The sequence below is a fragment of the Uloborus diversus genome, unplaced genomic scaffold, assembly GCF_026930045.1.
Source record: "Uloborus diversus isolate 005 unplaced genomic scaffold, Udiv.v.3.1 scaffold_331, whole genome shotgun sequence".
Taxonomy (NCBI): domain Eukaryota; kingdom Metazoa; phylum Arthropoda; class Arachnida; order Araneae; family Uloboridae; genus Uloborus; species Uloborus diversus.
Window position 1 is genome coordinate 130,849 of NW_026558496.1, and position 25,547 is coordinate 156,395.

The 25,547-nt window shown below is 33.8% G+C and overlaps 1 protein-coding gene across 1 annotated transcript in view; it reads right to left on the reverse strand.

Moving 5' to 3' along the window:
* Positions 1-5,548: 5,548 nt before the first annotated feature.
* Positions 5,549-25,547, reverse strand: part of LOC129233318 (dynactin subunit 2-A-like) — a gene marked incomplete at its 5' end in the record, with an annotated part of 38,848 nt that continues 18,849 nt past the window's right edge. Inside the window, 4 exon segments of the mRNA XM_054867369.1 lie at positions 5,549-5,784; positions 6,623-6,714; positions 12,365-12,617; positions 23,961-23,999. Of these exon segments, the coding sequence (XP_054723344.1) occupies positions 5,701-5,784; positions 6,623-6,714; positions 12,365-12,617; positions 23,961-23,999 (468 nt within the window).

Sequence of the window (25,547 nt, forward strand, 5' to 3'; positions counted from 1 at the left end):
TACTGGCGAGAAGCCGTACGGGTGCGAACACTGCTCCAGGGCATTTCCACGATCTTGTGACTTGACTAAACACATGAGGTTACATACGGGCGATAAACCATACTCGTGTGACTTTTGTTCAAAGGCATTTTCTGACTATTCACAGTTAAAGAACCATTTAAGGGTCCACACCGGGGAAAAACCCTTTTCGTGCGAGTCCTGTTCTAGAGCCTTCCGCACAACTTCACAGTTGAAGATTCATTCGAGAGTTCATACGGACGAAGATATTTATTCCTGTGAACTTTGTTCCAAGGCGTTTGCTACCTGGTCAAACTTAAACTTACACATGAGATTACATACTGGAGAAAAACCATACGTTTGTGATCTTTGTGCAAAAGCCTTTCCGAGAAATTCACAGTTAAAGGCGCATATGACGTGGCATACTCGAGAAGCATGCAGTTTGTGTTCAAAGACATTTCCTGACTCTTCAAGTTTAAAGAAGCACATGAGACGCCATGCTGCCGGGAAGTCCGTTTCGTGTGAATGCTGTTCTAAGGCATTTTTTAACTTTTCAAGTTTAAAGAGACACATGAAAGTCCATAAAGATGACAACCCTAGTCCTGTGACTACTATTTCTGATGCTTCACTTGCTGAATAAGCAATCGCTTAAGTCAGGGGTTCCCAACCCATGGGCCGTGAACAGCGTTACTGGGCCGTGGACACTGGTCGAGTATCTAAACTAAGATAAATCTTGGGGTCTTAATTTGTTTTTTTTTTCTTTTTTGTGCGAAAATTCACTTGCATTCAGGAGGAGTGGTGCAGGAGTTATTAATTACTAGCTGCGTCGCCAGCTTTGCACGGTCCACCTCGAAAATAAAAGTTAGGTATGTCAAGTGAGGCGTGTTCAACACTCAAGCTTGAACCAAAAAAAAAAGTCACTGAAATTTTGCGGCTGATTGTGGGAAACCCCCCAAAAAGTAAAACATTTTCAATCCCCTGATTACAGGAAAAGCCTCAAAACAAAAACAAGAATTTTACCTGTTCATATTCGAGAAAAAAAATGGCAACAGATCTTTTCTCTCACGATTTTCTTCACGCTATACATTTTAATAAAAAGCATTGTTGCGGAAAGTTGAGATGAAGTACTGAAAAATAATTTGAATGGAGGAAAGCCTTCAAAAATTAGGGATTTTATGTCGAAATCCAAGCTTCATAATTAATAGATTTTAATTGATAACTCTGCTAATTATTATCGGAGGATTATGTTAAATATCCAAACATGAAGACAGGAAGATTACAAATCCATCGATACCTGGTTCGATGGTCAGTTCACTGTCGTTCGGGAGAAGAAGCTTGGGCATACATAGGTACGCTCAGTTTTTAATTATATAAGAGATTACAATAGAAGTACCGTCACTCTCCCTGGTTCATAGTCAATAAGGAACTTTAAGGTTAAGATTTGCTAGGAACTTTCCCTATAGTTGAATATGACAGCTAATGAATCAGAGAAATGCTTTTAAAGAAAATTGCCAAAGAAACTAGTATTAGCTTCAAGCTTGAAGTTAAAATGCTCCCCCTTTGTTGAATTGGCATGACTAACCAGTGAATTTAGACTTTGAGGAGCTTTCCGACAACCTAGCTATTTGAATGATTCTTTTCATAGCAGTTTAAAAAAAAAAAATAACATAGAAGTGCATTGAATGAATGTTGCGAGTTATTTGAGAGTAAACTTATCCAGTTTTAATCCAGATATCAATTCCCTCCTAGAGGAAACACTGCGTCAAATATCCCATGGAGCTTTAACTTTGACGACAATGAAGTTGCAATAAAATTATTTTCTTTTTTAAAAACTATTTTGAAAATGGCTCTTGTATGGTATATCTGTATCAGTGGAGCAGCATGAGGAAAGAAAGGGAGGACAGCTATGAGCCAGAGGCTATTCCCCCCCCCCCCCCCATCCCAAAAAATAAATTTTGGCTGTGCAAGTAATAGTAGTTGGAGGCCCTCAATGGTGTTTTCTACAAAAGTTGGGAACCGCTGGCTTAAGTCATTGGTGCCCAACTTACAGCCCATGGGACCGGGGTTGGCAAAACCCCGGGTTTTTTTTTAAAAAAGCCCATGAACCCAGAGTTTTTTTAAAATTAAAACCAAAAAAAAAAACCCAACTAAAGCTGGGTTTTTAAAAAAGAAATGTGTTTTTTTTTTGTCTTTTTTTAGGGAAAATGTGGGGTACTTGTAGCATATTGTAGCTTAAGTATAGTAGTATAGCATATGTAGCATATTGTACAAAGCACAAAAATTGTGTTGGGGTAAAAAAAGCTGGAAAATTCAGTGTTTTCTGAAGATAAGTATAAAAGATAACAAAACCCAAAAATGTTAAAGTTTCAGATTTTTTAGTTTCCATGATTACCAACAGTTAGGCAAAGTTACTTCTCGAGTGATAAAATCTATTGTTCATTTTTAATAACTACTTTTTTTTTTTGCATTTTTCTTTATTGTATTTAATTTTGTTATGCAAAACTACTGTAGTTCCTCAAGTAGTTTAAATTTCTTTTTACTGAACTCCAGCTTAATCCAGTCATTTCTTTGAATTTTATGTTGCCTGTTTTTCTATTTCTGTGTGCAGAGTAAGGAATATTAAACTTTTTTGTAAGATAATGAAAATACTGCACATCGTATTCTGTTTTCTGTCTGACCGTTTGTAAAACCTGTTAATTTCTAAAAAATATACCTTGTTTATTCGAGATTTGTGACGTGTTTGTTTGCAGAAATTAATTCACATACAGTGGTGGACAAAATTATAGACTCAAATTTTTTTTATTTTGTTTAAATTACAACATGACTCAGTTTAAATTATTTTCATTGAAGTAAAGATGAATAGTTGAAGAAATAGTTCTAAAATTAGTACATCTTATCAGTTAAATTAAAAAATTCATAAAATTAGAAAATTTGCAAATTTAATATTTTATCATTACGTGAAACCTGGACAAAAATATAAACTCAAAGGTAAAAAATCCAGGATTACGAGAAAGTTTCGTTCGAAAATGTTAATTTAACGCCATAGAATGAATAAATGTTGCCATCAGTGATTGCTAAAAGTTTGGTTTTTGGAAATTTATGAGAAACATATAAATGCACCCATAAAACTCTTTTTTTTTTTTTCATTTTTTCATTCATAATTTAACTGAGTTAAAAAAAAATTTTCCAGTAAAGATAAATAACTCTCTCAACATGGTAAAGCAGGATTGGCATTTCTTAATGGAAGATAGAGCACTGAAGATTACCAATTAATACTTAAAGATCATCTCTTTGCTTTTGCTCATCTGAATCCTGGAGGTAACTGGTTACTTCAGCAAGATAACGTGAGTGTACACATAGCGAAAAGTACAAAAGAATGCTTCAAGCGCTGGGGGTATCAAAGTTATCTAATGGCCAACTCGTAGTCCGGATCTTAATCCCATTAAAAATCTTTGGGGGACCATGGTTCGCAAAGTTTATCATGATCGGCACCAGTACCAAACCACAGAGGAATTTAATAGGGCAATACTTTCAACATGGAACCATATGACACTGCAGCTGTTGGAAACTCTTGTAAAATCTATACCCAGCCGCATATTCGATGTAATTCAGAAAACCGGGGTCCCCAACTCTTTTTTAAAAGTTTGTAGTTTACACTAAGGGCTAGATTTAATGCAGTGTTAATTTTTAAAACGTTTCAAATATTGATTTTTTTTTCTTTCAATTTATCCATGTTAATAGCAAAATTACATTTTCCTAAATCTATGCTTTTGTTTTACTGAAGTAATTAATTGCAAATGTAACTTAATTAAACTCCAAAAAAAAAATTAAAATTTTGTCAGCTTATAATTGTGTTTATGCAGTATTGTAAGTTTTTAATTTTATAATTCAGCATTGGTTCATTTTTGGTTATTAAATGATTAAATATTTGAATAAAATTCTACCAAACTTCAGAGTTCCTTACTTTTGAGTTCATACTTTTGTCCAGGTTTCATGCATTAGAAAGATATTAAAGTTGAGATTTTTTTAATTAAATTATTTATTTTATAAAGTTTATGAGTTATACTGAAGTTAGGACTATTTAGTCAGTTATTTATCTTTACTGGAACAAAAAGTGTTTTAACCGAGTTAAATTATGATTGAAAAAAATGAAAAAAAAAAAAAAAAAGAGTTTATAATTTTGTCCAGCGGTGCATTTATATGTTTCTTATTAATTTCCAAAAACAAAACTTTTAGCAATCACTGATGGCAACATTGATTCATTCTATGGCGTTAAATTAACATTTTGGAACGAAACTTTCTTATATTCCTGGATTTTTTACCTCTGAGTTTATACTTTTGTCCAGGTTTCACGTAATGATAAAATATCAAATTTGCAAATTATCTAATTTTATGAATTTTTTAATTTAATTGATAAGATATGCTAATTTTAGAACTATTTCTTCAACTATTCATCTTTACTTCAATGAAAATAATTTAAACTGAGTCTATACTTTTGTCCACCACTGTATATATGTGTGTGTGTCCATATTTATCTAGCTTATTGAGACGACCTTGGCCTGTCCTGTAGTGCCGAAAAAGAGGTTTTTAACACAGGTACGTGTTTTATTCTTTCAAGAATGAGTGAGTTGATGGTTGAAGCAACTGGCAAAAAATTAAAAACTCATCTTTGAGAGTGTACGGGAGTTATGAATCGAATCAGGCAGAAAAAGATTCAAAGCTTTCTGGGGATTCCATTTTACCCAGTTGAATCTTTTGACTTCAACTAGCAAATACATTATTATGTCAGTTGTATCTTTAACCTCATATACGAGGCGTATTTTTAAAGTAAGTTCCGTTTTGATATAAAAAAAGAACGAGTACAGATAGAGCAAAGAAATTTATTGCACAAAAATCTACCATCCTTATGCTATTTTTTGACATTGCTCCCGTAATTTTCCAAACATTTGTCATAGCGTGGTACGGGTTTTTGTATACCTATTCATAGAAAATTACCGCCTGTGTAGTCAGCCACGGGATAACATGTTCTCTGAGCTCATTATTGCTGTTGTGCCACAGACCACCTTGGAAAGACTTTAGATGCCGAAACAAATGAAAGATGTTGCGAGCGAGGTGAGGGCAGACCAGAGGATGTTCAAAAACGCCCCAGCCAAAGCCCTGTAAGAGTCCTCATGGTTGACTAAACGGGCAGTAACTTTGTACAAATAGGTATACAAAAACCTGTACCACGCTATGACAAATGCTTGGAAAATCACGGGAGCAATGTCGAAAAATAGCGTAAGGGTGGTGGATTTTTGTGCACTAAATTACTTAGCTCTATCTGTACTCGTTCCTTTTTTATATAAAAACGGAACTTACTTTAAAAACACGCCTCGTAGAAGACTATATTGATCAAATGCGGTTAAAATTTGCTTGTAGTGTCATTTTGACTGTTCCTGCAATGAGAGACTACCATACTGCAGAGTGTGGTTTCATACATTGAGTACTGAAAGTACAGGTTTTTGGAATGTCATATCCAAACAAAATAAATGAAAACATGTAAAAAGGTAATAGGTTTATTATAATTTTGCTTGCACGCGAAAAAAGCAGCCATATTTAAAATTAGAAAGCTAAATACAATCAAACATAAATTAATGAAAAATTTAAAAATGTGATCACAGATGCAAAAAATCCTATAAAAAGCGAAACTAATGAGTTCCATTATTATTTTAAAGCAGATAATCTAGTATTTAAGCTGGATATATTAGCTTCAATCATTTCAGTGTTCTTCACAAAGGTGGCTTGTACCTGAAAAAGAAAAGGGTAATTTTGAGGATTTTAAGCACATACACTTGCATAAACGAGTTAAATTATGATCTGAACTATCTATTTTTAGTAGAACAGATTGCATTACAAATAAAATAACACATGGTCAATAAAGACACAACAAAGATCACCTGAGTGAGACACGGGCATGTGCAAATGTGCCAGTAACTTCCGCTGTATCTAGCTCGTCAAATTTATTCAGTGGTTAATATAGAAATAGTGTGAGAGGGAGAGAGAAGCCAGCTCACAGAACATTGTCTTGTAAGTACAATCACACAATTCAATTCTTTGCCCACAATAATGGGAGAGAATATCTCTTCAACTGGGTGTATAACTGGGGTAAAAATTCCGTTTGAATTAAACTGAATTGAAGTAATGGTCGAAAAGTCGATGTTTTTCAGTTTTGCTAATTTACTTCTAGGATAAATAGTACGCACATTATTATTACAATTCATTACTCCCCATAATAGTTTTTTTCATTAACAAATTTTTAAAAAGGCCAATCATAGCCTGAATTATCATTGACACCTGCAAATATTGCTCTTCAGTTCATTTACATTGGCTTGAATTCCATTCAAACGAGTGTTCCAATATTTTTTTTAATGTTTCAACTAAAAAAAAAAAAAAAACTAGTAAATTTCCAGTATCAGTAGCTACCCTTAAAAATCAAAAATTGATACAGGTTGATACATTTGGTAATGATTTCTCAAAAATTTTTCACTGACATTAATTTAGGAGAAGATACATTATATTTCACACATGGATGCACAAGGAAAAGGTACCAGTCTTGAAAAAATAAAGTACTTTTGTTCAAACTTACTTCTTTCAACAGGACTTCATTTCCTTTCAAAGAATTTGCTATTTGTTGTTGAGTGGTATCCAATTGAGTTAGAGCTTTGCTAAACTGGAGAGCTGCAAAATAATAATAATAAATAAATAAATAATAATAAAATAAAGAAGTCAACATAATTAAAAAACTACATATATAAATATATTGGATATTTTGTAATGTATCACGTAGCAGCTAACACTGAAAACTGAAAATTAGACAATGTACATGGATAAACTTTAAAAAAAAGTCTGCACATAGATACATATTCATTAAATGAAAATGTATTGACCTTTTTACTTAAACATTACCACTAATTGATATTATTAATATACGTAAATTCTGTTTTGTGTATATATTCAGTGTCAATGGAATGAGAAAAGTATCGAATAATACTTTAGAGTACAGGGAAATTAAGTCATCTTAAAACTTAGAATAACAAAGTTAATGTTTTCATGAGGAATACTGAACATGAAAAAAAATATTTTAACAAAAAAGCAGGGTTGGCAAGGTTTTGAACACTACAGTAAAAACCACGGTAAATACCATGGTCTTTACCGTCCTGTTCAAAACTACATTTTTAGAAAAACTATTTTGTAAGAAAATATAAAAAACAAAATGTGTCAAAGCTATGTTATATATTGAATATTTATTCAATGGCGAATATTCAAGTATAAATACATATGTAACCTATTTATGCAGATAATTCTAATCAAGTTACACAGAAGTTTAATTCTTCATTAAAAATTTCAATTTGTGCTCATAAGTTTTTTTTTTTTTTGGGGGGGGGGGGGGTCCATAATAGTAACCAAATTTTTCGACATTCATGCATGTGTGCAAAGGAAAGTGTTCAAAATATAATACAATAATTGACTTAAATGTAATAAATGAGGACAATTTTTGAACTAAAGAGAAAAAAAAATTTAATATATATATATATGAGAGTTTTTTACAGCTTTGAAGATTTTCTTCTCTTTCATAATCTAAAACTAAATTACCACCAAACTACTTTAGGAAAATGCCACCAATTTGTTTCTAAAAATTGTCAAGCTACTATAGTTATTGTTTATTGTAGTTACATAATGTATTACAGTGAAATTCCGTTACAACAAATACCAATACAACGAAATTCCCGTTTTAACGAAATACATTTTCAGTCCCTACATAACTGCCGTTACATTATTTGAATTCCATTACAACGAACAAAATTTGTGGTCCCTTGAAGTTCGTTGTAACAGGATGTATTAAAAAAATAAATTTAAAAAAGAAATTGCTCAAGTTTTAAAATATAAGTCATATAACAAATAAATCCATTTGTACTTGAAAATTAAATGAATCAATTAACCAACGTTTTGATGCACAAAAATTGCAAAATTACTGCAGACACGTGTTTTGGTGTTACAAGGAAAAGTCATCTCAGAAAAGAGACTTTTTATCCAAAATCTCACACTTCTTTGCATTGAAAAAGGTGTTCTTGTAATACCAAAACACGTCTGCAGTAATTTTGCAATTTTTGTGCATCAAAACGTTGGTTAATTGATGCATTAAATAAGTGCATATAATCAGTGGCTTAACTAGCATGGAGGACACCCTGAGCAGTAATTTATGGTGTCATACCCCCCCCCCCCTCCTACAAACGTTGAAAAAAAGGTTGTGTGTAAACATGAAATTCAATTTTCAGAAACAACTACATTTTTGTTAAGGCAAGTTAAGTTTTAATTTGGCTAATGTACAAACGAAAAATAAAAACTATGAACGCTTTTTATGTAACTTGCCCTAGACGCATGTGTGCAGGTCGTCGAGAGGTCAAAAAAGTAAGGGGGTGTATCAAATGGATGACCCTTAAATTATTTCAAACATATCTCAAACATAGGGAAAGATAATGGGGGTTCAGTCTTTTGGTATAAAACAAGTTACAACTAGGTCTAAGTATTGACAATATGAACCTAATTTTGGGTATATTACTCACTCCATGATAAGGGCTGGGAAAAAGGGGGGTATGGGGTTCCCCCCAGAAAATTTTCAAATCTGCAGTCTTAAAAATGCATTTTAGCTTCATTTTTTTTTTTTTTTTTGAAACTTGGAATTGCACTATGGGTGGCACCCCCCAGATGGGTGAAACCCGGGGCGGACCGCCCCCCGTGTGCTGGCGCCACTGATATATGTAATCATCAAATTATTATTCTTTATTATGCGACTAGCCGCATTGCCCAGCTTTGCATGGTCTACCTCGAAAATAAATGTTATGTCAAGTGGCGCATGTTCAACAATCAGGCTTCAATTAGGGGGAGGAAAAAAAACTAAAATTTCCTGTCCAAGCAATCATTTTTAGAGAAAGAAAACGTCAAATCAAAAATTCCCGAACAAATTAAACGCAACTTTCCTGATTATCTTCTGCTGGCGGTACAAAAACAAAGAAAGAAGATAAATCGCCAAATAATAATCAAAAGGGGAAAATTTTACCTCAAAATGAAAACAAAATTTTATTTAGCCGAGTAAAAAAAAGTGGCAAGTAAAAAAAAGTGGCAACTTTCTGAATGCTAATTTTAAACGAGATCTCGCAAACAATTTTTCGATTTAGAATTTCTGTTCCATTAAGCTTAGCAGTGCTTTTTAATTTTTTCCGTGTGATTTTGCAGCCTTTTTTCTTTTTTTTTTTAAATTCGGAGGAAATGAAGGAACTTTATGGGTGTTTTTTGCGTGCTTTCGAATGGCGCCAAATTCAAACTGATTGGATAATTATTTCGGGTAGAAAGAGCATTTAATGCCATTTTCGGGCCCTAAAATTAAAATTTGAACGGTTCGGTTCTTTTTTGGTATTTGAAAACCCCCCCACGTTCCTTCTCGGGTGCCCAAGCACCTCCCTGCCAAATTTGATTGAGATCCAACGAAAACTGAGGATTTGTATAGGGAACAATACACATACAAATATATTCTCTGTTTTATTTACATAGATTTAAAAAAAAAAACATTTATTATTTAAGCATATTTATGCATTACGAATAGATTAGATTACATCCCTTTAGCTTTTAGCATACTTTTAGGACAGTCCAAAACCCAACCCTGCAAAAATGGTATTCAAGTGTAAGTACTTAAAAATTTTAAGTACATAATTTTGTGCTTGAGATTTCCCGGGTGGAACAAAATTCTCTGAAAAAAACCTGAGAATCCCCGCCCCCCTATTGTCCATTTCTAATTGGCAGTCGGAGGGAAAATTACAGCCAGAATTTTAGAGCCTTTGACTCCGATTCCAATACACCAAATTTTGTCTGACTCTGAAAGCACTAAGAGAGTTGCAGAGTCAGGGGAGGGTCAAAGGGCCAGCTGAACCCCTGTAACAAGAATTTTATTATGTTTACTATTACTTCAATTTCTTAGATCCGAAAATGTAGTGGAATTAATGTGTTTGGTTCTGTAAGGTATTTCTTCTTAGTGCGTCAAAACTCAAAGGATTGATTTGGTTCATTTACTGAGCTATTGCTATTTTGAGTTTTTTGTTCCTTTTCAAAATAACAATCATTTATAATGAGTTAAACGTTTTTTCAGAGCACCCTTCCATCTCTAACCACATTTCTGTATTGTTTATGCTTTTCTAACTATTTTATAACTGTAATCTCATATATTCTAAGATCACGGTCGTGACCAGTTGGTCTGCCAAAAGTAATATGGCTTTTGATAAAAATTTGAAAGAATATGATCCATTGGAAAAATTAAAAAAGGGACAATAAGAAAAGGTTTCAATCTCATTTGGGGGGGGGGGGTGCTCCATCACCTTTGGAAGGATATGCTTAATCGATACTTTTTACTTAGGAGCTATAATAGCGCTGCCCATCGGGACTTGACCCCGCTTACAAAAATTTCTGGATCCGCAACTCTAGCAGACTTAAAGGGAAAATAACAGACTCTGACTCTTCGAATTTTAAACCTTCGACTCCCTACTCCGTCTCCTTTACCCCAAAATCGGCCCGACTCCGACCCTTGCTAATCAGGAGAATCGGTGGCAATGATGTCATGACTAGCTGCATTGCCTGGCTTTGTACGGTCCACCTCGAAAATAAAAAAGTTATGTCAAGTGAAAGGTGTTCAACAACCAGGCTTGAACAAAAAAAAAAAAATCAGTAAAATTTTGTGGCAGATTGCAGAAAAAAAACCAAAAAGGAAACATTTTAAATCCCCTAATTACAGAAAAAGCCTTAAAACAAAATCCAGAACTTTATTTGTTCTTATTTGAGAAAAAAAATGACAACAGATTTTTCTTCTCATTGGGGGGGGGGGGGTTACGAATTTTAATGAAAGCATTGTTGCGGAAAGCTGAGATGAATGATTTGAATGGAGGAAAGCCTTCAAAAAATAGGGATTTTAAGTCAAAATGTAAGTGTCATAATTAATAGTTTTTAATTGATATCTCTGCTAATTAATATCGGAGGATTATATTAGATAGGACAGGAAGATTAGGAATCCATCGATACCTGGTTCGATGGTCAGTTCACTGTCGTTCGGGACAAGAAACTTGGACATACAAACATACATAGATACATACGCTCAGTTTTTAATTATATACTAGCCTGCGTGCCCGGCGTTGCACAGGCTACTTAAAAAATGAAAGAGCTGTTCAATTCATGTTTTTGTATTATTCTGACATCAGTTTCTAAAGCGCTAAGGAGTAAATAATTACGCGTAATGCAAGGTTTGCAAAACACCAGTAGAGCATTTTTTTGGCAAAAACCTCTTTAACGTTAATCATATTTATCAATAATACAAGTTATGAGTATTTTCAATTAGCACAAAAGATGAAAATATATGCATTCTCAACTATAATATGTGCTCACTTTAAACTGAATTAAATCTGATAAAATATATCTGAAATATTTATGTACAATTACAATCAGCTTTTTACATAAAATTACACACACTTTTTTGTTAATTACGTGAAACTAAAGCACCAAGACTTATTAAATACCAATAAGCATTAATTTATTATCAAGTCATCAGATTCCAATTAAGCTTTAGTTAAAATCCTTAAAAACAATCTTTTTTGTTCAACTCTGTTTCACTTAAAGAAATCCAAACAATCTTAATTTAACGTGTTCTTTTAACGATGCAAACTGTATTGCAAAAATCGAAACAGGAAGGAAAAAGAGATTTATTACAATTCGAAAACTCACCCATGTGACGGTAAAAAGTCCAACAAAATAAAGATAATTAGTCGCACATCCTAAATGTACCAAAATATGAGGCCGGTGAATGATAAACTTACACTACAATCAATAAACATTACTAAAGAAACATTTTTCATATGCTGAAAAGAGTTAAGAACGTTGAATATGAAAAAATAAGAAAGTACAGACAATAAATGTCCGAATAGAACAACCAATTTTAAACTAATGTAAAATGAAATTCTAGATGGAAACGTTGTTTTAAGATTTGGACAGCAGCCAAAAAAATCTCTTTTGACACAATTATTAGAATTTTATTTGCTCACCCATATGCAAAATTTCAACAGGAAAGAAATAAAAATTTCTGAATAGGGTTATGTTAATTAACGTTTTAATTAATATCTCCGCTAACTAAAGTCGTACAATTATGAGATTGGTCCTATTGTTTTCTTTTGAAAATTTCGAATTGATCGGTATCTCGTTTGACTCCCGATTCGCAGTGGTTCTCGAGAAGATCGATCTTCAGACAGACAGACGGACGCGAACAGATTTTAATATTATAGTGGAAGATACTCACCTTGCTCGTGCAGCTCCTTGAGGGAGACGAGCCTCTCGACCACCTGCGGCAGGCTGGTGCTGAGCTCGTCCACCTTCTTGGCCAGTTCGTAGAGCTCAGCAACCCTGTTCTGCTTGTCGGCATCCTCTATCTGCTGCCTCTTCTCCGCCACCTGTTGCATGCACTGGTGCAGGAGCACCAGGCGGCCCTCGATCTGGTCCAAGTAGCCCGCATCCAGCAGGTTCAGCTTCGAGGACAAGATGCCGATGGCAGCCTGCAAAGAAGGCGAGCTGCATCAACGCTAACTACCATAAATGCACTAACTGTTTGACCATGGATTTGTAGCGGGTATTTGAAGTATCTTAAAATTACAGGGTGGCGACAGGAACTGTGAAAAAAAGTTCCCTGACTTTTCCCTGATTTCCCTGATTAAGTTCACCAAATTTCCCTGATTTACGTTACCAATGATAATGGTTTTCTTTCTTTGCTCTACTTGAAATCCATTGTATGTTTGTATAAAACGCAGTATTTTAAACGTTTTAAGTTGTGTAAAGTTGGTGAACTAAAGGTATATTTTAAAAAGATGCTAATTTTTTTATTTAAATGGTTAAAAAAAACATATCAAGTCAATTTTTTGGGGGGAAAAAACCTACAAAATAGTATATTAAATTTTTCTGCATGGAAAAATTATAGAGAATTGAAAAAAAAACTTAACTTCAGAAACCACTTAGCATAAGAATTTTAAGAAAGTATTAAAATTACTCTTAAAAACATGTGTATTTATGATAGAACTAAAAAGTAATTGAAATTATTTTGAACTAAGTTTTCAAACAGTATAATAATTGTTGCAAGAATAACAATCAATAACTGACATATTTATGCAAAACAGATGAAACCATTTGACATCCATTCATAGGGAGCTTTTCTCTAATCAAGAACATAGGTTTTAATGAATGAATACAGCATTTTAACAATAAAAAAATTAAGATATTTACTTAAGTACACAAGTTAACTCCATTTCAAATGATTTCAGTATGTAACTAAAAAAAATCTTAGATTGCTTTTGTAACAAACAACTTTGAAATGCAAGGGAAAAAAAAGCAATTAGTTAATTTCAAAATATATAAAAGAAGAAAACAGCTTGGTTATAAAATTAAAGAATCACTAAAGTCTGAAGAAAAGAAAACCTTTATAATCTGCGGTGACAACAAATAGTATAACATCAAAAAACAAAGTTTTTTTAATTGAAAGTTCAATTCTAGCAATTAAATTAAAAATGCGAAGAAATAATAACTTTTAAAGTTTCAAGGTCTTAATTCAAAAACCAAAGATTTCTTCTTGAAATCGTGATTACAGTACACTAATTACTTCGAGACAATGGAATAAAGGCAAAGGAATGAAGGCTTCCTCTTTGACTGTGTGGTTGTTTATATTACGTAGCATTGAAAGCGTATAAGGAAATTTCAATACTTTGACGTTTAGTAAAAAAGATGCACAAATATGCAGCAGTGTATAATCGTACGTCATTTATTTTACTTTTTTTTAAACAGATAATTGGCGGAAAATGCGTAGGGAATTAGAGTACTTAATCAGTGGCGGATCATGCGATTTTGAGGCCCCAGGCGCAACTTGATCCGGAGGCCCTCTAATTGACACGACAAAAATGATAGTTTGCTACTATTAACAATGCAGAAAATCATAACTTTCTTTTATTTTTGAATCAAGCAGCAATGGGTGGGGGGGGGGGGGGCTTACATCCTTATTTAATAGGAGAAAAACGACATTTCCGACAAAAAAAAAAAACTTTACAGCGAAAAAATTTTGTTTTCTCTTTTTTTTTTGCAATTTAGTTAATGCAGGGGTGCATATCCGACCCCGATTTGTGCCATCTTCTGGCAAAATCCCAGAATTACCCAGTTTTTCCAACGGGGGGCGGGGGGGGGGGTAGTTGGCAAAAAGAGAGGGGGGATAACCTCTGATCGGATAAGAAAGGGGGGTCCGGGGGTTACCCCCGGGAAAAATTTGAAACTTGTAGTTTTAAAAAGCAATTTTAGACTTCGCTGATGTTAGGGGGCAAAAGGTGCAAGGGGAAAGCTGTTGAAATAGATGCCTTAAAAACGCGATTATAGGCCATATTTATTGACGTTAGGGTAAAGAATGGAGCTCAGGGAACTGCCTCCAATCGATTGTTTGTTTGTTTGTTTTTTGTTTTTTTTAAATAGCTCGAAATCAATTACTCCTAGCTCTTTCCGGATTTTAGAAACTGAAGTTTCAAAAACGCAATTGTAGACAACATTACGGGATAAACAATTTTACAGAAAAGAGGTTCTGGAGCCTCTCCTCCTGGACATTTGTTTCAAAATTATGGTCCTAAAAACTTAAGCATTTATATTCAGGGGCTAATCCACTTAAACTGTTTCTAAGTGTAATTTTAAAAACTTATTTTTTTATGATATTAGAGGAAGGTGGTTCAGCGACCATTGCTCGAATATTTTCCGAAATTCAAGTCTTAAAAACGCGATTGTTAAGACCATATTTTGCAACATTAGAGCCAGTAATTTTTGGAAATTAAAGTTCCAAAAACGCAGTTTTAAGCGATTTTCGATCTTGTTTGGGGGCTTACCCCTGGAACTTTTGTGAAATTGAAGATCTTCAAAAATGGTATTTCAGAGTCTCGCTCTTCTCTCCATAATGCTTTCGGTGTGTGTGTGTGTGTGTGTGAAGGGGGGACTTTAGAGAAGTGTCAATTTTAAAACTTAAGAGGGAGAGATAAGAACGAAATATGAATGGGGTGGCAATAAGAACACAGTAAGCCATACTGCTGAATTTTTTTATCTCAGAGATTTCTTTTAAAGAGAAATTTAGATTTTTCCCATCATTATTATTTTTTTCTTTCAACAATCACTGTGTTTTCCCAAGACCTGTTCTTTTCTTCGCTTCAATAATAAAGAATAGTTTAAAAAAATCAACTCAGCATTATGAGGGGGAGGCCGTGATCCCCACTCCCCCCTCTGATTGCGCCACTAGTGTAATTATGTATAAATATCAAAAATTGGTATTTTAAAATTGACATACGCACTCCTTAATATTTTACGTCGTCGAAAACAGCTTTTCTTCTGTAGAAGATGAAGTTTGTTACAATTTGCTCAGTTAATATTAGACAAATACAAGCGTTTCTAATTTTGCGCACATCATAGTCTAAATTAAAGCTCAGCTGGAGAACGAAATGTAACTGGAGACTACAAATTTGATAAATAATTTCTGAAACGTTACGTAACGGTCATTTTGATATGCCTAGGTGCCCCCCTTAGCAATTACAGTCCTGATTTTTTTTTTCAACGGGAGGGGGAATCTTAATTTATTTATACCTTTAGGACATCAAATAAAAGATTTTAATGCGATCCTTAGTGATGATTATCAGTCATTATCCCAAGAATTTCCAAACTATATTAAATATTTTATATTACTTTAAAAAATGCACTGCTACTGCTGGTTATCTTCTCGGCCGTTTTGAAGGCTTTTTTTTATTTTATAATTTTTTTTCCCACTCTCCAAATAATTTATTATTATTATAATATCACTTAATCAAAATTCAATAATGTACAAGTTTGTTGGTACAAAAAATGATGTGTGGCGTCTTAAATGTCGCAATCGTGAAAGAGATACCAATGACATGAAGACCTTTAATTGGATCACAAATTAGAACATGAAATAGTAATATAAACCACCAATCACTTTTCCTGAGCTTTGAAGGTCAGGAGCACCTAAATTATTGTTTATAAGAGAGGAGCAGATTCAGAAGTATTTTTAATATTTTGAAAAACTGACATTGGGTTTGATACCTCATTTTAGACGCAATTTCAAAAGACATTTTTTTAACGCAATTTCAGGCTATATTTGGTAAAAACACAAGGAAAAGGGTTTGTTTTGTGAAGGCTCCCCTGGAAATTTTTGAACCCTAAAAACGCATTTGGGGTTGACCCCGGGAAATTTTGTTATTGTAGTTTAAAAAACGCAATTTTGGGATGCATGTGGACATATTAGGGGGAGAGGTGGTTGCTTTAACTCGGAAAGTTTTTGAAATTATAAGGTCTACGATTGATGATGCTGGTGGAGAAGAGAAGAGGTTTGAGAGGATTTCAAGTTATATACAATAAAACTTTAAAAATGCCATTACAAATCTTCTTTGGGAGAGTTTATGGGAAGGAGATTTAAATTTAGGAGTTTTCCCTTCTTAAAACACATTCTAAAGTTCTCTTTGGTAACTGCATAAGAGGTGGGTAAGTAGCTGCTGTCCTCTCGCAAATTTTCGAAATCAAAATTCTGAAAATGGACTTTTAAGTGACTTTTGGGAGGATAGCAGGGATTGGGGACTCTGAGTCGAAAATTTTCCAGAATTACGATCGTAAAAACCTAATTTTCGACTGTCTTTGATTTTGTCAAAAGGGTTAAAACCCTCTTTTGGATCAGTGGTAAGTGTCAGAAGTTGCTGTCGCGGCATGATCCGACCTTCAGGGCGATTCCGAAGTCAAATAAAAAATAATAGGAGGTGTATGAAAATGCAGGTCTCTTCTTTTATATCATAAGTGTTTTTAATGCAGCGGCTTCTGCCCCAGTAAGTTTAAGGAATTGTAGTCTTGAAAATTCGTTTTTGACGATCTTTTGTAATGTTAGAAGCAGAAGAGGTATGAAGATAATTGTAAAACCGCAGTATTGTTACATCTCTAAATTATGTTAATAAAAGGGCTTTTCAGGAGCTCGCCAACTAATTTTTTTTTCAATTATAGCTCAAAAACGCAGTTTTAGAAGACATTTGGTGATGTTATGGGGAAGAGAGATTCCAGGGCCCGACCTCGCAAATTTTCTTTATTTGTAGTTTTAAAAATGCATTTTAGACAACTTTTGGTAATGTAAATAGAGGTTCAGAGGCGCTCCCCCGGTCTTTTTTGAAATTGTATCCTTTAAAACTGTCAATTATCACCTATTATGCTACGAGAAAGGGGGTTCGGCGGCGGCTCTCCCCCGAAAATGTCCGAAATTATAGTTGCAAAAATGGAGTTTTAAACGATATTTGGTAATGTTAGGGAGGAGAGAGATTTGGTGTCAATCTCTGGGATTTTTTTTTTTTTGAAACTGAAATCTTTAAAATACGATTGAAAGATCATCTTCGGTAACGTAAAGTGGATTGGCCATCTTTCCCAATTGAAGCTCCGAAAACGTAATTTTGGTTGACTTTCAATGCTGTTAGGGAAAAAAGGAGTTTTCGGACGCTCTCCTCTGAAAAATGTTTGAAATTTAAGCCATGAAAACTAAGATAATCTTTAATGATTTCAATGAGGGGGGGGGGGCAGAGAGATATTCCTGCAAAAAATTTTGAAGTCAGCTTTAAAACGCATGTTTTAGAACATCTTCGGTAACGATAGTGGGAGGAGAGGTTTGTGGGCCCTTTTTCGCTAATTTTCGGGGGCGCTTCAACGGAGATTTTTTTGGAATTGAAGCCTTTAAAACGGAAGTTTAGACGATCTTCGGTGATATTGGGGGGGGGGGGGAGATTTTTAACTTTTTCGAGTTGAAGTGCGAAACATTTTTGAGAGCGTTTTTATAGCATGCAAGATTTTGAAAATTTCGAGAGGGGCCTGACACCCTGACCTCCCCCCTCTGGCTACGGCCTTGTGGGGGGGAGCTGCTTAAAACAATGTATTACGTAGAACATGCCCACGAGAATCAGTAATGTACAATAATTATATCAATTTCTCTAGAATAGTGGTGAAAGAATAGCAGTAATTAGTGTGGTACCGGGTACTCGGTACGCACTTAGTACTCTGTCCACTTATCCCGTCATTTAAGACTGATAAGAAATTAAAATACATAACGTTATACACTGTAAATAATCTTCATGATAAGTATACTTACTGGTGGATATCGGCTATAAATTCTTCATTTGTATTACGGCAATCTAATCACTATTTCTTTTTTGTGGAAATACCTCGTGTCACCAATTCTAGAAAACCACCAGTCATAATATGACGGGTGCAAATTTCTTGATCATTCCATTTTATTTGTAAAAACAAGAAACCCAACGAGTAGGGTCTTATTGCAGTTCCTGATTTCTAAAAAATAATTTGAATTCAAGACGTCGAAATTCAAATGTGACTGATAGATGCTTTTTTTTTTGGGGGGGGGGGGCATTTCTAAGCATTTCTGGTAAAAGGAAATAATCCTTACAATTTATAAATCTTAAGTATTACTCGGTATCAACTTGGTCTGCGCACGTGCCTTATATTCAAGGAACAGAAATCTTGGTTTAATATGATATAATTACTTAACCACCCTACGCGAGACCTGACAGTTGAAAGCAAATTATAAAAATTTACTTTTGTGAGCGAAAAAAAAAAAAAGAAAAGAAAAAGAAAGAAAAAAATTGATACTCATATTGTAATATTTTGCTGTAAGTCAAAAATTATTTTTGTTATTATTAGATGATAAAGTTCTTGGAATTAATGTTTTAAATATTAATTGAGATCTACTAATATTCGGCAAAGTATTTGTTTAATATTAAGCTTCTTATTTGTTGTTTTAAATAATTTGTACAGTTATTCAAGTGCATGTGGGGCAAAGTAGATGGGACAAAGTGAAACAGCTCCATTTCGTTTACTTCTTCAATACTTTATAAAATCACTTGCGTATTTATTTATTAATTATTTCATTTACATTCTTTTATTTAATAGTTACCTTATTTAGTCATTCATTCATTTTCTTATTCATTCACAATTGAGCAATCACGATTGCTTATTGTTCTCATTTGACTGTCCTTGACGTTACTGTGATTTTATTTTCCTCCCGATTTCCTCTGCAGCACTACAGCCCACCGTCCTCTGCTGGTCCTGAGCATTGTCCCCCGGAATCTGCTTCTTCTGGTAGGTGGCGTCGATGTCCTGCACACACGCACGCTCATACTCATACACACACGCCTACGTGCATACACATAGGTTTACACACACACAACTAAGCACACGTAACTTCCCAGGAGGAGGGGCAGGCTTGGGGGGACAGGAGCCGTTTCTGTAAACAATAACTCCAATGAGTAGGGTCCTGTCGCAACTCGTTATTGCGAAACACAGAATTTGAATTCAAAATTTCAGAATTAAAATTATTTTTTTTTATTGACTCATTTAATTTTTCTCATATATTAACTAATTATTTTTTATTTGCTTATTTTTTCCTTTTCTTTTTATTTATTCATTCATTTATTCTTTTATTTACTCATTCATTTGATCAAAGATATCTTTAATAATCAAATAAAAAATGTTTAATTCGAAAAAATTTCATTTTTCACTTTGCCCCATAGAAAAAAAAGTAAATATTTCGACCTTTTTTTGGAGGTGCAAAGTTATAGCTAAAAATTAAAAATAATGTTTAAATGCAAGTTTTATTACAAAATATATTGTTCCTACTTTATGAGCCGAAAATTTTCGAACAAAATTCCAATTTGTTCATACTGAAATGAAGTAAGTGATCTTAACCATTTCACTTTGCCCCACATTTCCCTACTTTACCGATTCTATTGAAACAATTTCGTTTTCAAACTTACGACTAAAAAGTAAGTTCAGGCATTAGAGAAAAAAAAAGTTTGATTGCTCACCTAAATTCCAGTGCTGTTTTTTTGGGGGGGGGGAGAAGGCTTCTTTTCTTTCATTAAACTAGCAAGATTCTGACCACTGTTGCAAGACAAGATGACACTGCACTGCTGAATTGGATTGAAATGTACAGGGAAGAAGGACGGTGCTCGCGGTCATTTTCCCAAGGTCAACCGCCCTGTTTTGGCTTCCATTTGACGTGGAACTTGAGCCATATAATGCCTTTCCTTTTGTTACTTCTTATCTAACACCCCACTTTCTTTAGGGGACACACGACCTTGAAAAAAAAGCGGGAACTTTCCGATCTCAGAAAAAGTGATGGCTACGGTGGAACACGAAATATGCTGTTTGTTTCGATGAAGCATTACGGAGGAAAGAAACAAATATATTTTGAAATTCATGACTAATTGATAATTCTATGAGTATTGAGCATTTTTTACAAAAAATTATGACTTTACCCATTGTAAATCCTCTAAATGAATAATTTTTCCTCCTGAAAAAATTCAAACAAAGGCACCTGAAACCTGGGGCCCCCTTAGACGAAGCCCTTTTGGGATCAATCCTATTAGGGTACCCTATTGGGAGCAATCAGTCCACGCCTAAAATTCATGACTAACTCTCAATTTCCATGAGTTTAGAGCATTTTTCACTCAAAATTATTACTTTCCATGGCAAATCCTCAAAACAAGCATTTTTTTATCCTGGAAAAATCCAAACAAACGCACTTGAAGCTTGGGGCCCCTTTAGAAGCAGTGTACCCTATTGGGAGCAGCAAACCCGCGCCTAAAATCCATGACTAACTGTCGATTCCGTGAGTTTTGAGTATTCTCCACTCAAAATTATGACATTCCATTGCAAATCCTCTAAACGAACAATTTTTTCTCCTGGAAAAATCCAAACAAAGACACCTGAAGCCTGTGGCCCTCTTAGATGTGGCCCTATTGGGAGCAATCCTATTAGGGGGCCCTATTGGGAGCAATCAGCTCGCGCCAAAAATCCATCACTAACTGTCAATTTCCATTAGTTTTGAGTATTTTCCACTCAAAATGATTACTTTCCATGGCAAATCCTCAAAATAAACATTTTTTTCTCCTGGAAAAATCCAAACAAACGCACTCCAAGCCTGGGGCTCCTTTAGACGCTGGGGGCCCCATTGGGAGCAGCAAACCCGCGCCTGAAATCCATGACTAATTGTAGATTCCATGAGTTTCGAGCATTTTCCACTCAAAATTATGACGTTACCCATTGCAATTCCTCTAAACGAACAATTTTTTCCCCTGGAAAGATCCAAACAAAAGCACCTGAAGCCTGGGGCCCCCTTAGACGCGGCCCTATGGGGAGCAATCAGTCAGCGCTTAAAATCCATTACTGTCAATTTCCATGAATTTTGATCATTTTGCACTCAAAATTATGACTTTCCATGGCAAATCCTAAAGCAAAATATTTTCGTTTTGAGTATGTAACACTTCGCGGCCCGGAGGCCCCCTGCTTTGCTGGAGGCCCCAGCTATCGCCTCATGCGCCTATGCGGTGATCCGCCACTGTACTTAATTATGTAAAGCAAAAAAGAATTTTTTTCTTCATAAAATCAATTTTCCCTGATTTTTTGTTATTTCTCCAAAATTTCCTGATATTTCCCTGACTTTTCCCTGATTAATAAAGTTCCCTGACTTTTCCCTGATCTCCCTGTTTTCCCTGATCTGTCGCCACCCTGAATTATTCAGCGGAAATCACACTACGTGAGAACAGAATGGACTTTTGATTTTATTTGGTTTCTAAATATTGCACTCCTAATGATAAAATTGTCAGGGCGTCCAAGATCAAATAACCTAAATCCACTAGAGAAAAAGTTATAAGCGTTTTTTAGTTGGCGAAACTAAAAAATTTTATCGCTTTTCCATTGTTGAAATTCACTGTTAGAAGCGTGAAACATGCGTGACAAAAAATCAGCAAATAAACTTAACATGATGGCAAGCGACTCGCTTGCGTGTCCCGACAAGGTTTATATACTTTTACGTGATACATATCACGTGACACAAGATTTACATTTTTTGGCATTGCCAGAGATTGTACGTGATTTGGCAATCGGCCAAGTTAAGACGTTTCCTTCTGAATGAACCTAGCAGGGGAGAAGGAAAAATAGCAATGTGATTTTGAGCCACGCATTTCATAATTTCACTAGGGCCTTATTTATTTATTGTCTTCATCGAGGTGAAAATGAGTGGAAACAAAACGAGTTTCTATGGAAAGAACAAAAAGAAAAGAAAATGTTTTCATTTCGTTCGGAAATTTAAAAGCAAAATTGTAAGCTCAAAATTATGTTGTAAACAAAATAAATCAATTAATTTTGTAGTGAGAACATAGATCGAGTATAGTTTTGACTTAAAAATTATTGCAGTGAATAAATTGTCATTAAAAAAAATCTGGGTCGAAATAATTAAGAGGCAAATGTGCACATCAGTATCAGAAAAACTACTATCCCTAAAAGATAATAGGCACTTCCATTTCCACCAGTAAACTGGATATTAGCCTTTCCATATAATTGGTGGTCAGACCAGTACAGGGTTTACCATACATATGTGGTGGATCCATAAAATTATGAACTTCAACTTCAAGTATGGACTTTTAACTTTCACTTAGTGTGATTCTTCACAAAATGGGTTCCATTGCTTGGAGGAGCCATGCTTGTTGAGTCTGCTGCGTGTACTCGCTGATGGGATTTTGATGTCTCACACACAAAAATGGTCTGTGACCATAATTTACCATTGATATTTCTAACTTTTCACATTGTCTTTATTTAATAAATCTTTTCAGCTTTTTTTCAATATCATATGTTATTTTTAAGAAATGTTCCTGGCATAGCGGTGGTGCACTTGACAATGTTTATTCATCTGATATTTTCAATTCATATTTTTGGAACTGTGATAGGACACTATGATAGTTACAATACATAAAATTATACTTATTCAACTTAATATTCTATATTTTATTTATGATGATTTATTTTTAGTTTTATTAATCCAGAATTTTGTCCACAGCCGTGACCCTCAAAGTTGTGCCATCTGATTGCGAGTAGGTGTTATTCTAATTAGTCTTTGAAGGGGAGGGGAGGTTATGCAATCAACAATGTCAAAGTTTTGAGAAAAATTGCTATTTTCCCAAAAAAACATGCAAATTCTGAGAGGAAATCTCCTTCTGTAACAGACACCAGAGTATGGCCTGATGTTTTCTGGAGCATTTTGAAACAGTTAGACATTAAAGGCAACTTTCCCCAACATTTTCTATTTTAAACTGTCTTATTCATACTTTAATAGTATGATAGAATCTATTGGCATAAAACAAAAGAAAAACTATTTAAATGTTGTACCGTTACTAAAAATTAAAATAATAATAATAAAAAACATTTAAAATGACTTACTGACTTAATTCTAAGTGATCCAGCAACTGAAGGTAACTTTGAACTGAGCAAAGAATGGGATGTAAAATGAATTATTAAAACAAAAGCAGAGTGCAATTTGGAACCAGAAGAATAACACTTCTAAATATTTCGGAAATCCACCCCATTATTATTTCTTAGAAAGGAGTCGCAAGATTTCTGTCATTAATAAGTCTCCAAAACACAACTTTAGGCAATCTTTGATCACTTATAAAGGGGTCATGACCCCTGCTCTGAATTCACACAGGGAGAAAGTACAGGGAAGAAATAAATTGTACAGTACAAGTCAATTTTTGCTCCTCAACTGTAACTTTTAATTCCCACTGATGAGGCCAGCGTCGACTTAAACCTCATTACCTTCAACACATTTAGTATAAAAAAATATACTAATTGTACGCTTCTGACTTCTTGCATGAAAAACAATGCATTTATAAACTAATCAAATGAATATTTTATTTGATTTGACAAGATACACCAAAGGGTTCTACAATGGCTGAAAAGAGAGAAACTTTGAAGAAATTGTGAAAGGTAAAGAAAATACTCACAGTTACACTTTTTCCATCAGTGTTGGAGGTAAGGAAAGACTGCAAATAAAAAACAAAATCATTAAATTGAGTAGAAAATTCAAAATCACTAAGAACATATAATTATATTAGGGAACAAAATTGGAGATAAAAGACTGATTTATTTCCTCAATTTTTATTTACATAATATAACATTAATCCTGAGCCTGCTTCCTTAATCTGTTTTCTTCCACATGCAATATATATATGCAACAAAATTTTCTCTTCCTTTAATATCTGTGGAAATGCATTTCTTTTCATTATTAAAAGTTTAATAGAAAAATAAAATAAGCAGGTGGATTAAAATAGCTTCCAACTTCAAAAATAATTGAAATTACAAGATACAGAACAACTGAAATCTCGAACACTGCATGCAAATTTTGGTGAAGCACACGCTTGATGTTAGCAAGTTTCCAAAAATAAGATTTTTATTGAGTTAATTTTTATTTGTGAAAATAAAAATTAACTCACAACTCCACAACTTTAATGCATCAAGTTTGGCAGCTTTCATAAGCCTTTTTAAAAAACAAAATTCAAGGGCTAAGGACACATTTTAACATTTTTCAACTAAGCAAATGAAAATGAAACTTGTTATGCTAAAAAAATTTCAATCGTTCAACTTTCAAATATAGTTGACATATAACTGCTTTCAATTAATGATCTTCTCTTTCTTGCTTAAAACCTAAGATTGAAAGATCAATTAAAGTTTTGCAAATAAACAATTTAAAAAGCCAAAAGTTTTTTAAAAATATAATAAAAAAGCAAATACAGAAAACAGGGTTCATACTCTTCAGAGAGAAAAAAATCCAACTACTTTTCAAGATTTTTTCTATATTGTAAATTTATACTAAAAATTTATGCAGATTTCATTTAATGCAAACATATAAATAATAAGCAACATTAAAAGTATCAGCAATCAAAATTGTATTTTCTAAAACAAGAGACACTTTGATAATGTGTCAAAAGTTTTCTGAAAAGCCTGGTCATAAAGAGAAGATCACATAAGTTTTAGCTTTTCAATCTCCACATTAAAAGCAGTATACTTTTAAGAATCAGCAAGCTATTAAAAAAAAAAAAAAAAAAAAAAAAAAACTTTTGCATGAGTGTTTTTAACTTTAATGGGACAAAACCAAAATACCTAAGTTCAGTGACATAGCCAGAGAGGAGGTTTTCAATATAGGTATATAATTCAACAAAACAAAAGTAATTAATCTTTTAATTATTAAAAATATTACTAACACAAGCTAATCTGATGTAGCATGCGTCAAAATAATTTCTAATTGCCAAAAATTTAAAAAGATTCACAAGATGCAGAAGGATTGAAATCTCAAACAAGGGAAGCAAATTTTCGTGAACCAAGTTTAATGTTGGCAATTTCCCATAAAATGAAATTATTAATTTTTTATTTAAATTAAATATAAAATATACTAATCTAAGGTAGCATATGGGTCATTCTTCAAAAAGTAACTTTTCTGTCACATGCCTTTTACAGTAAAAACGTTAAGAAATAATTCATTTAACATTGATTTTTGATTTCATCAAAAATATATCTATTTAAACCTGCCACCA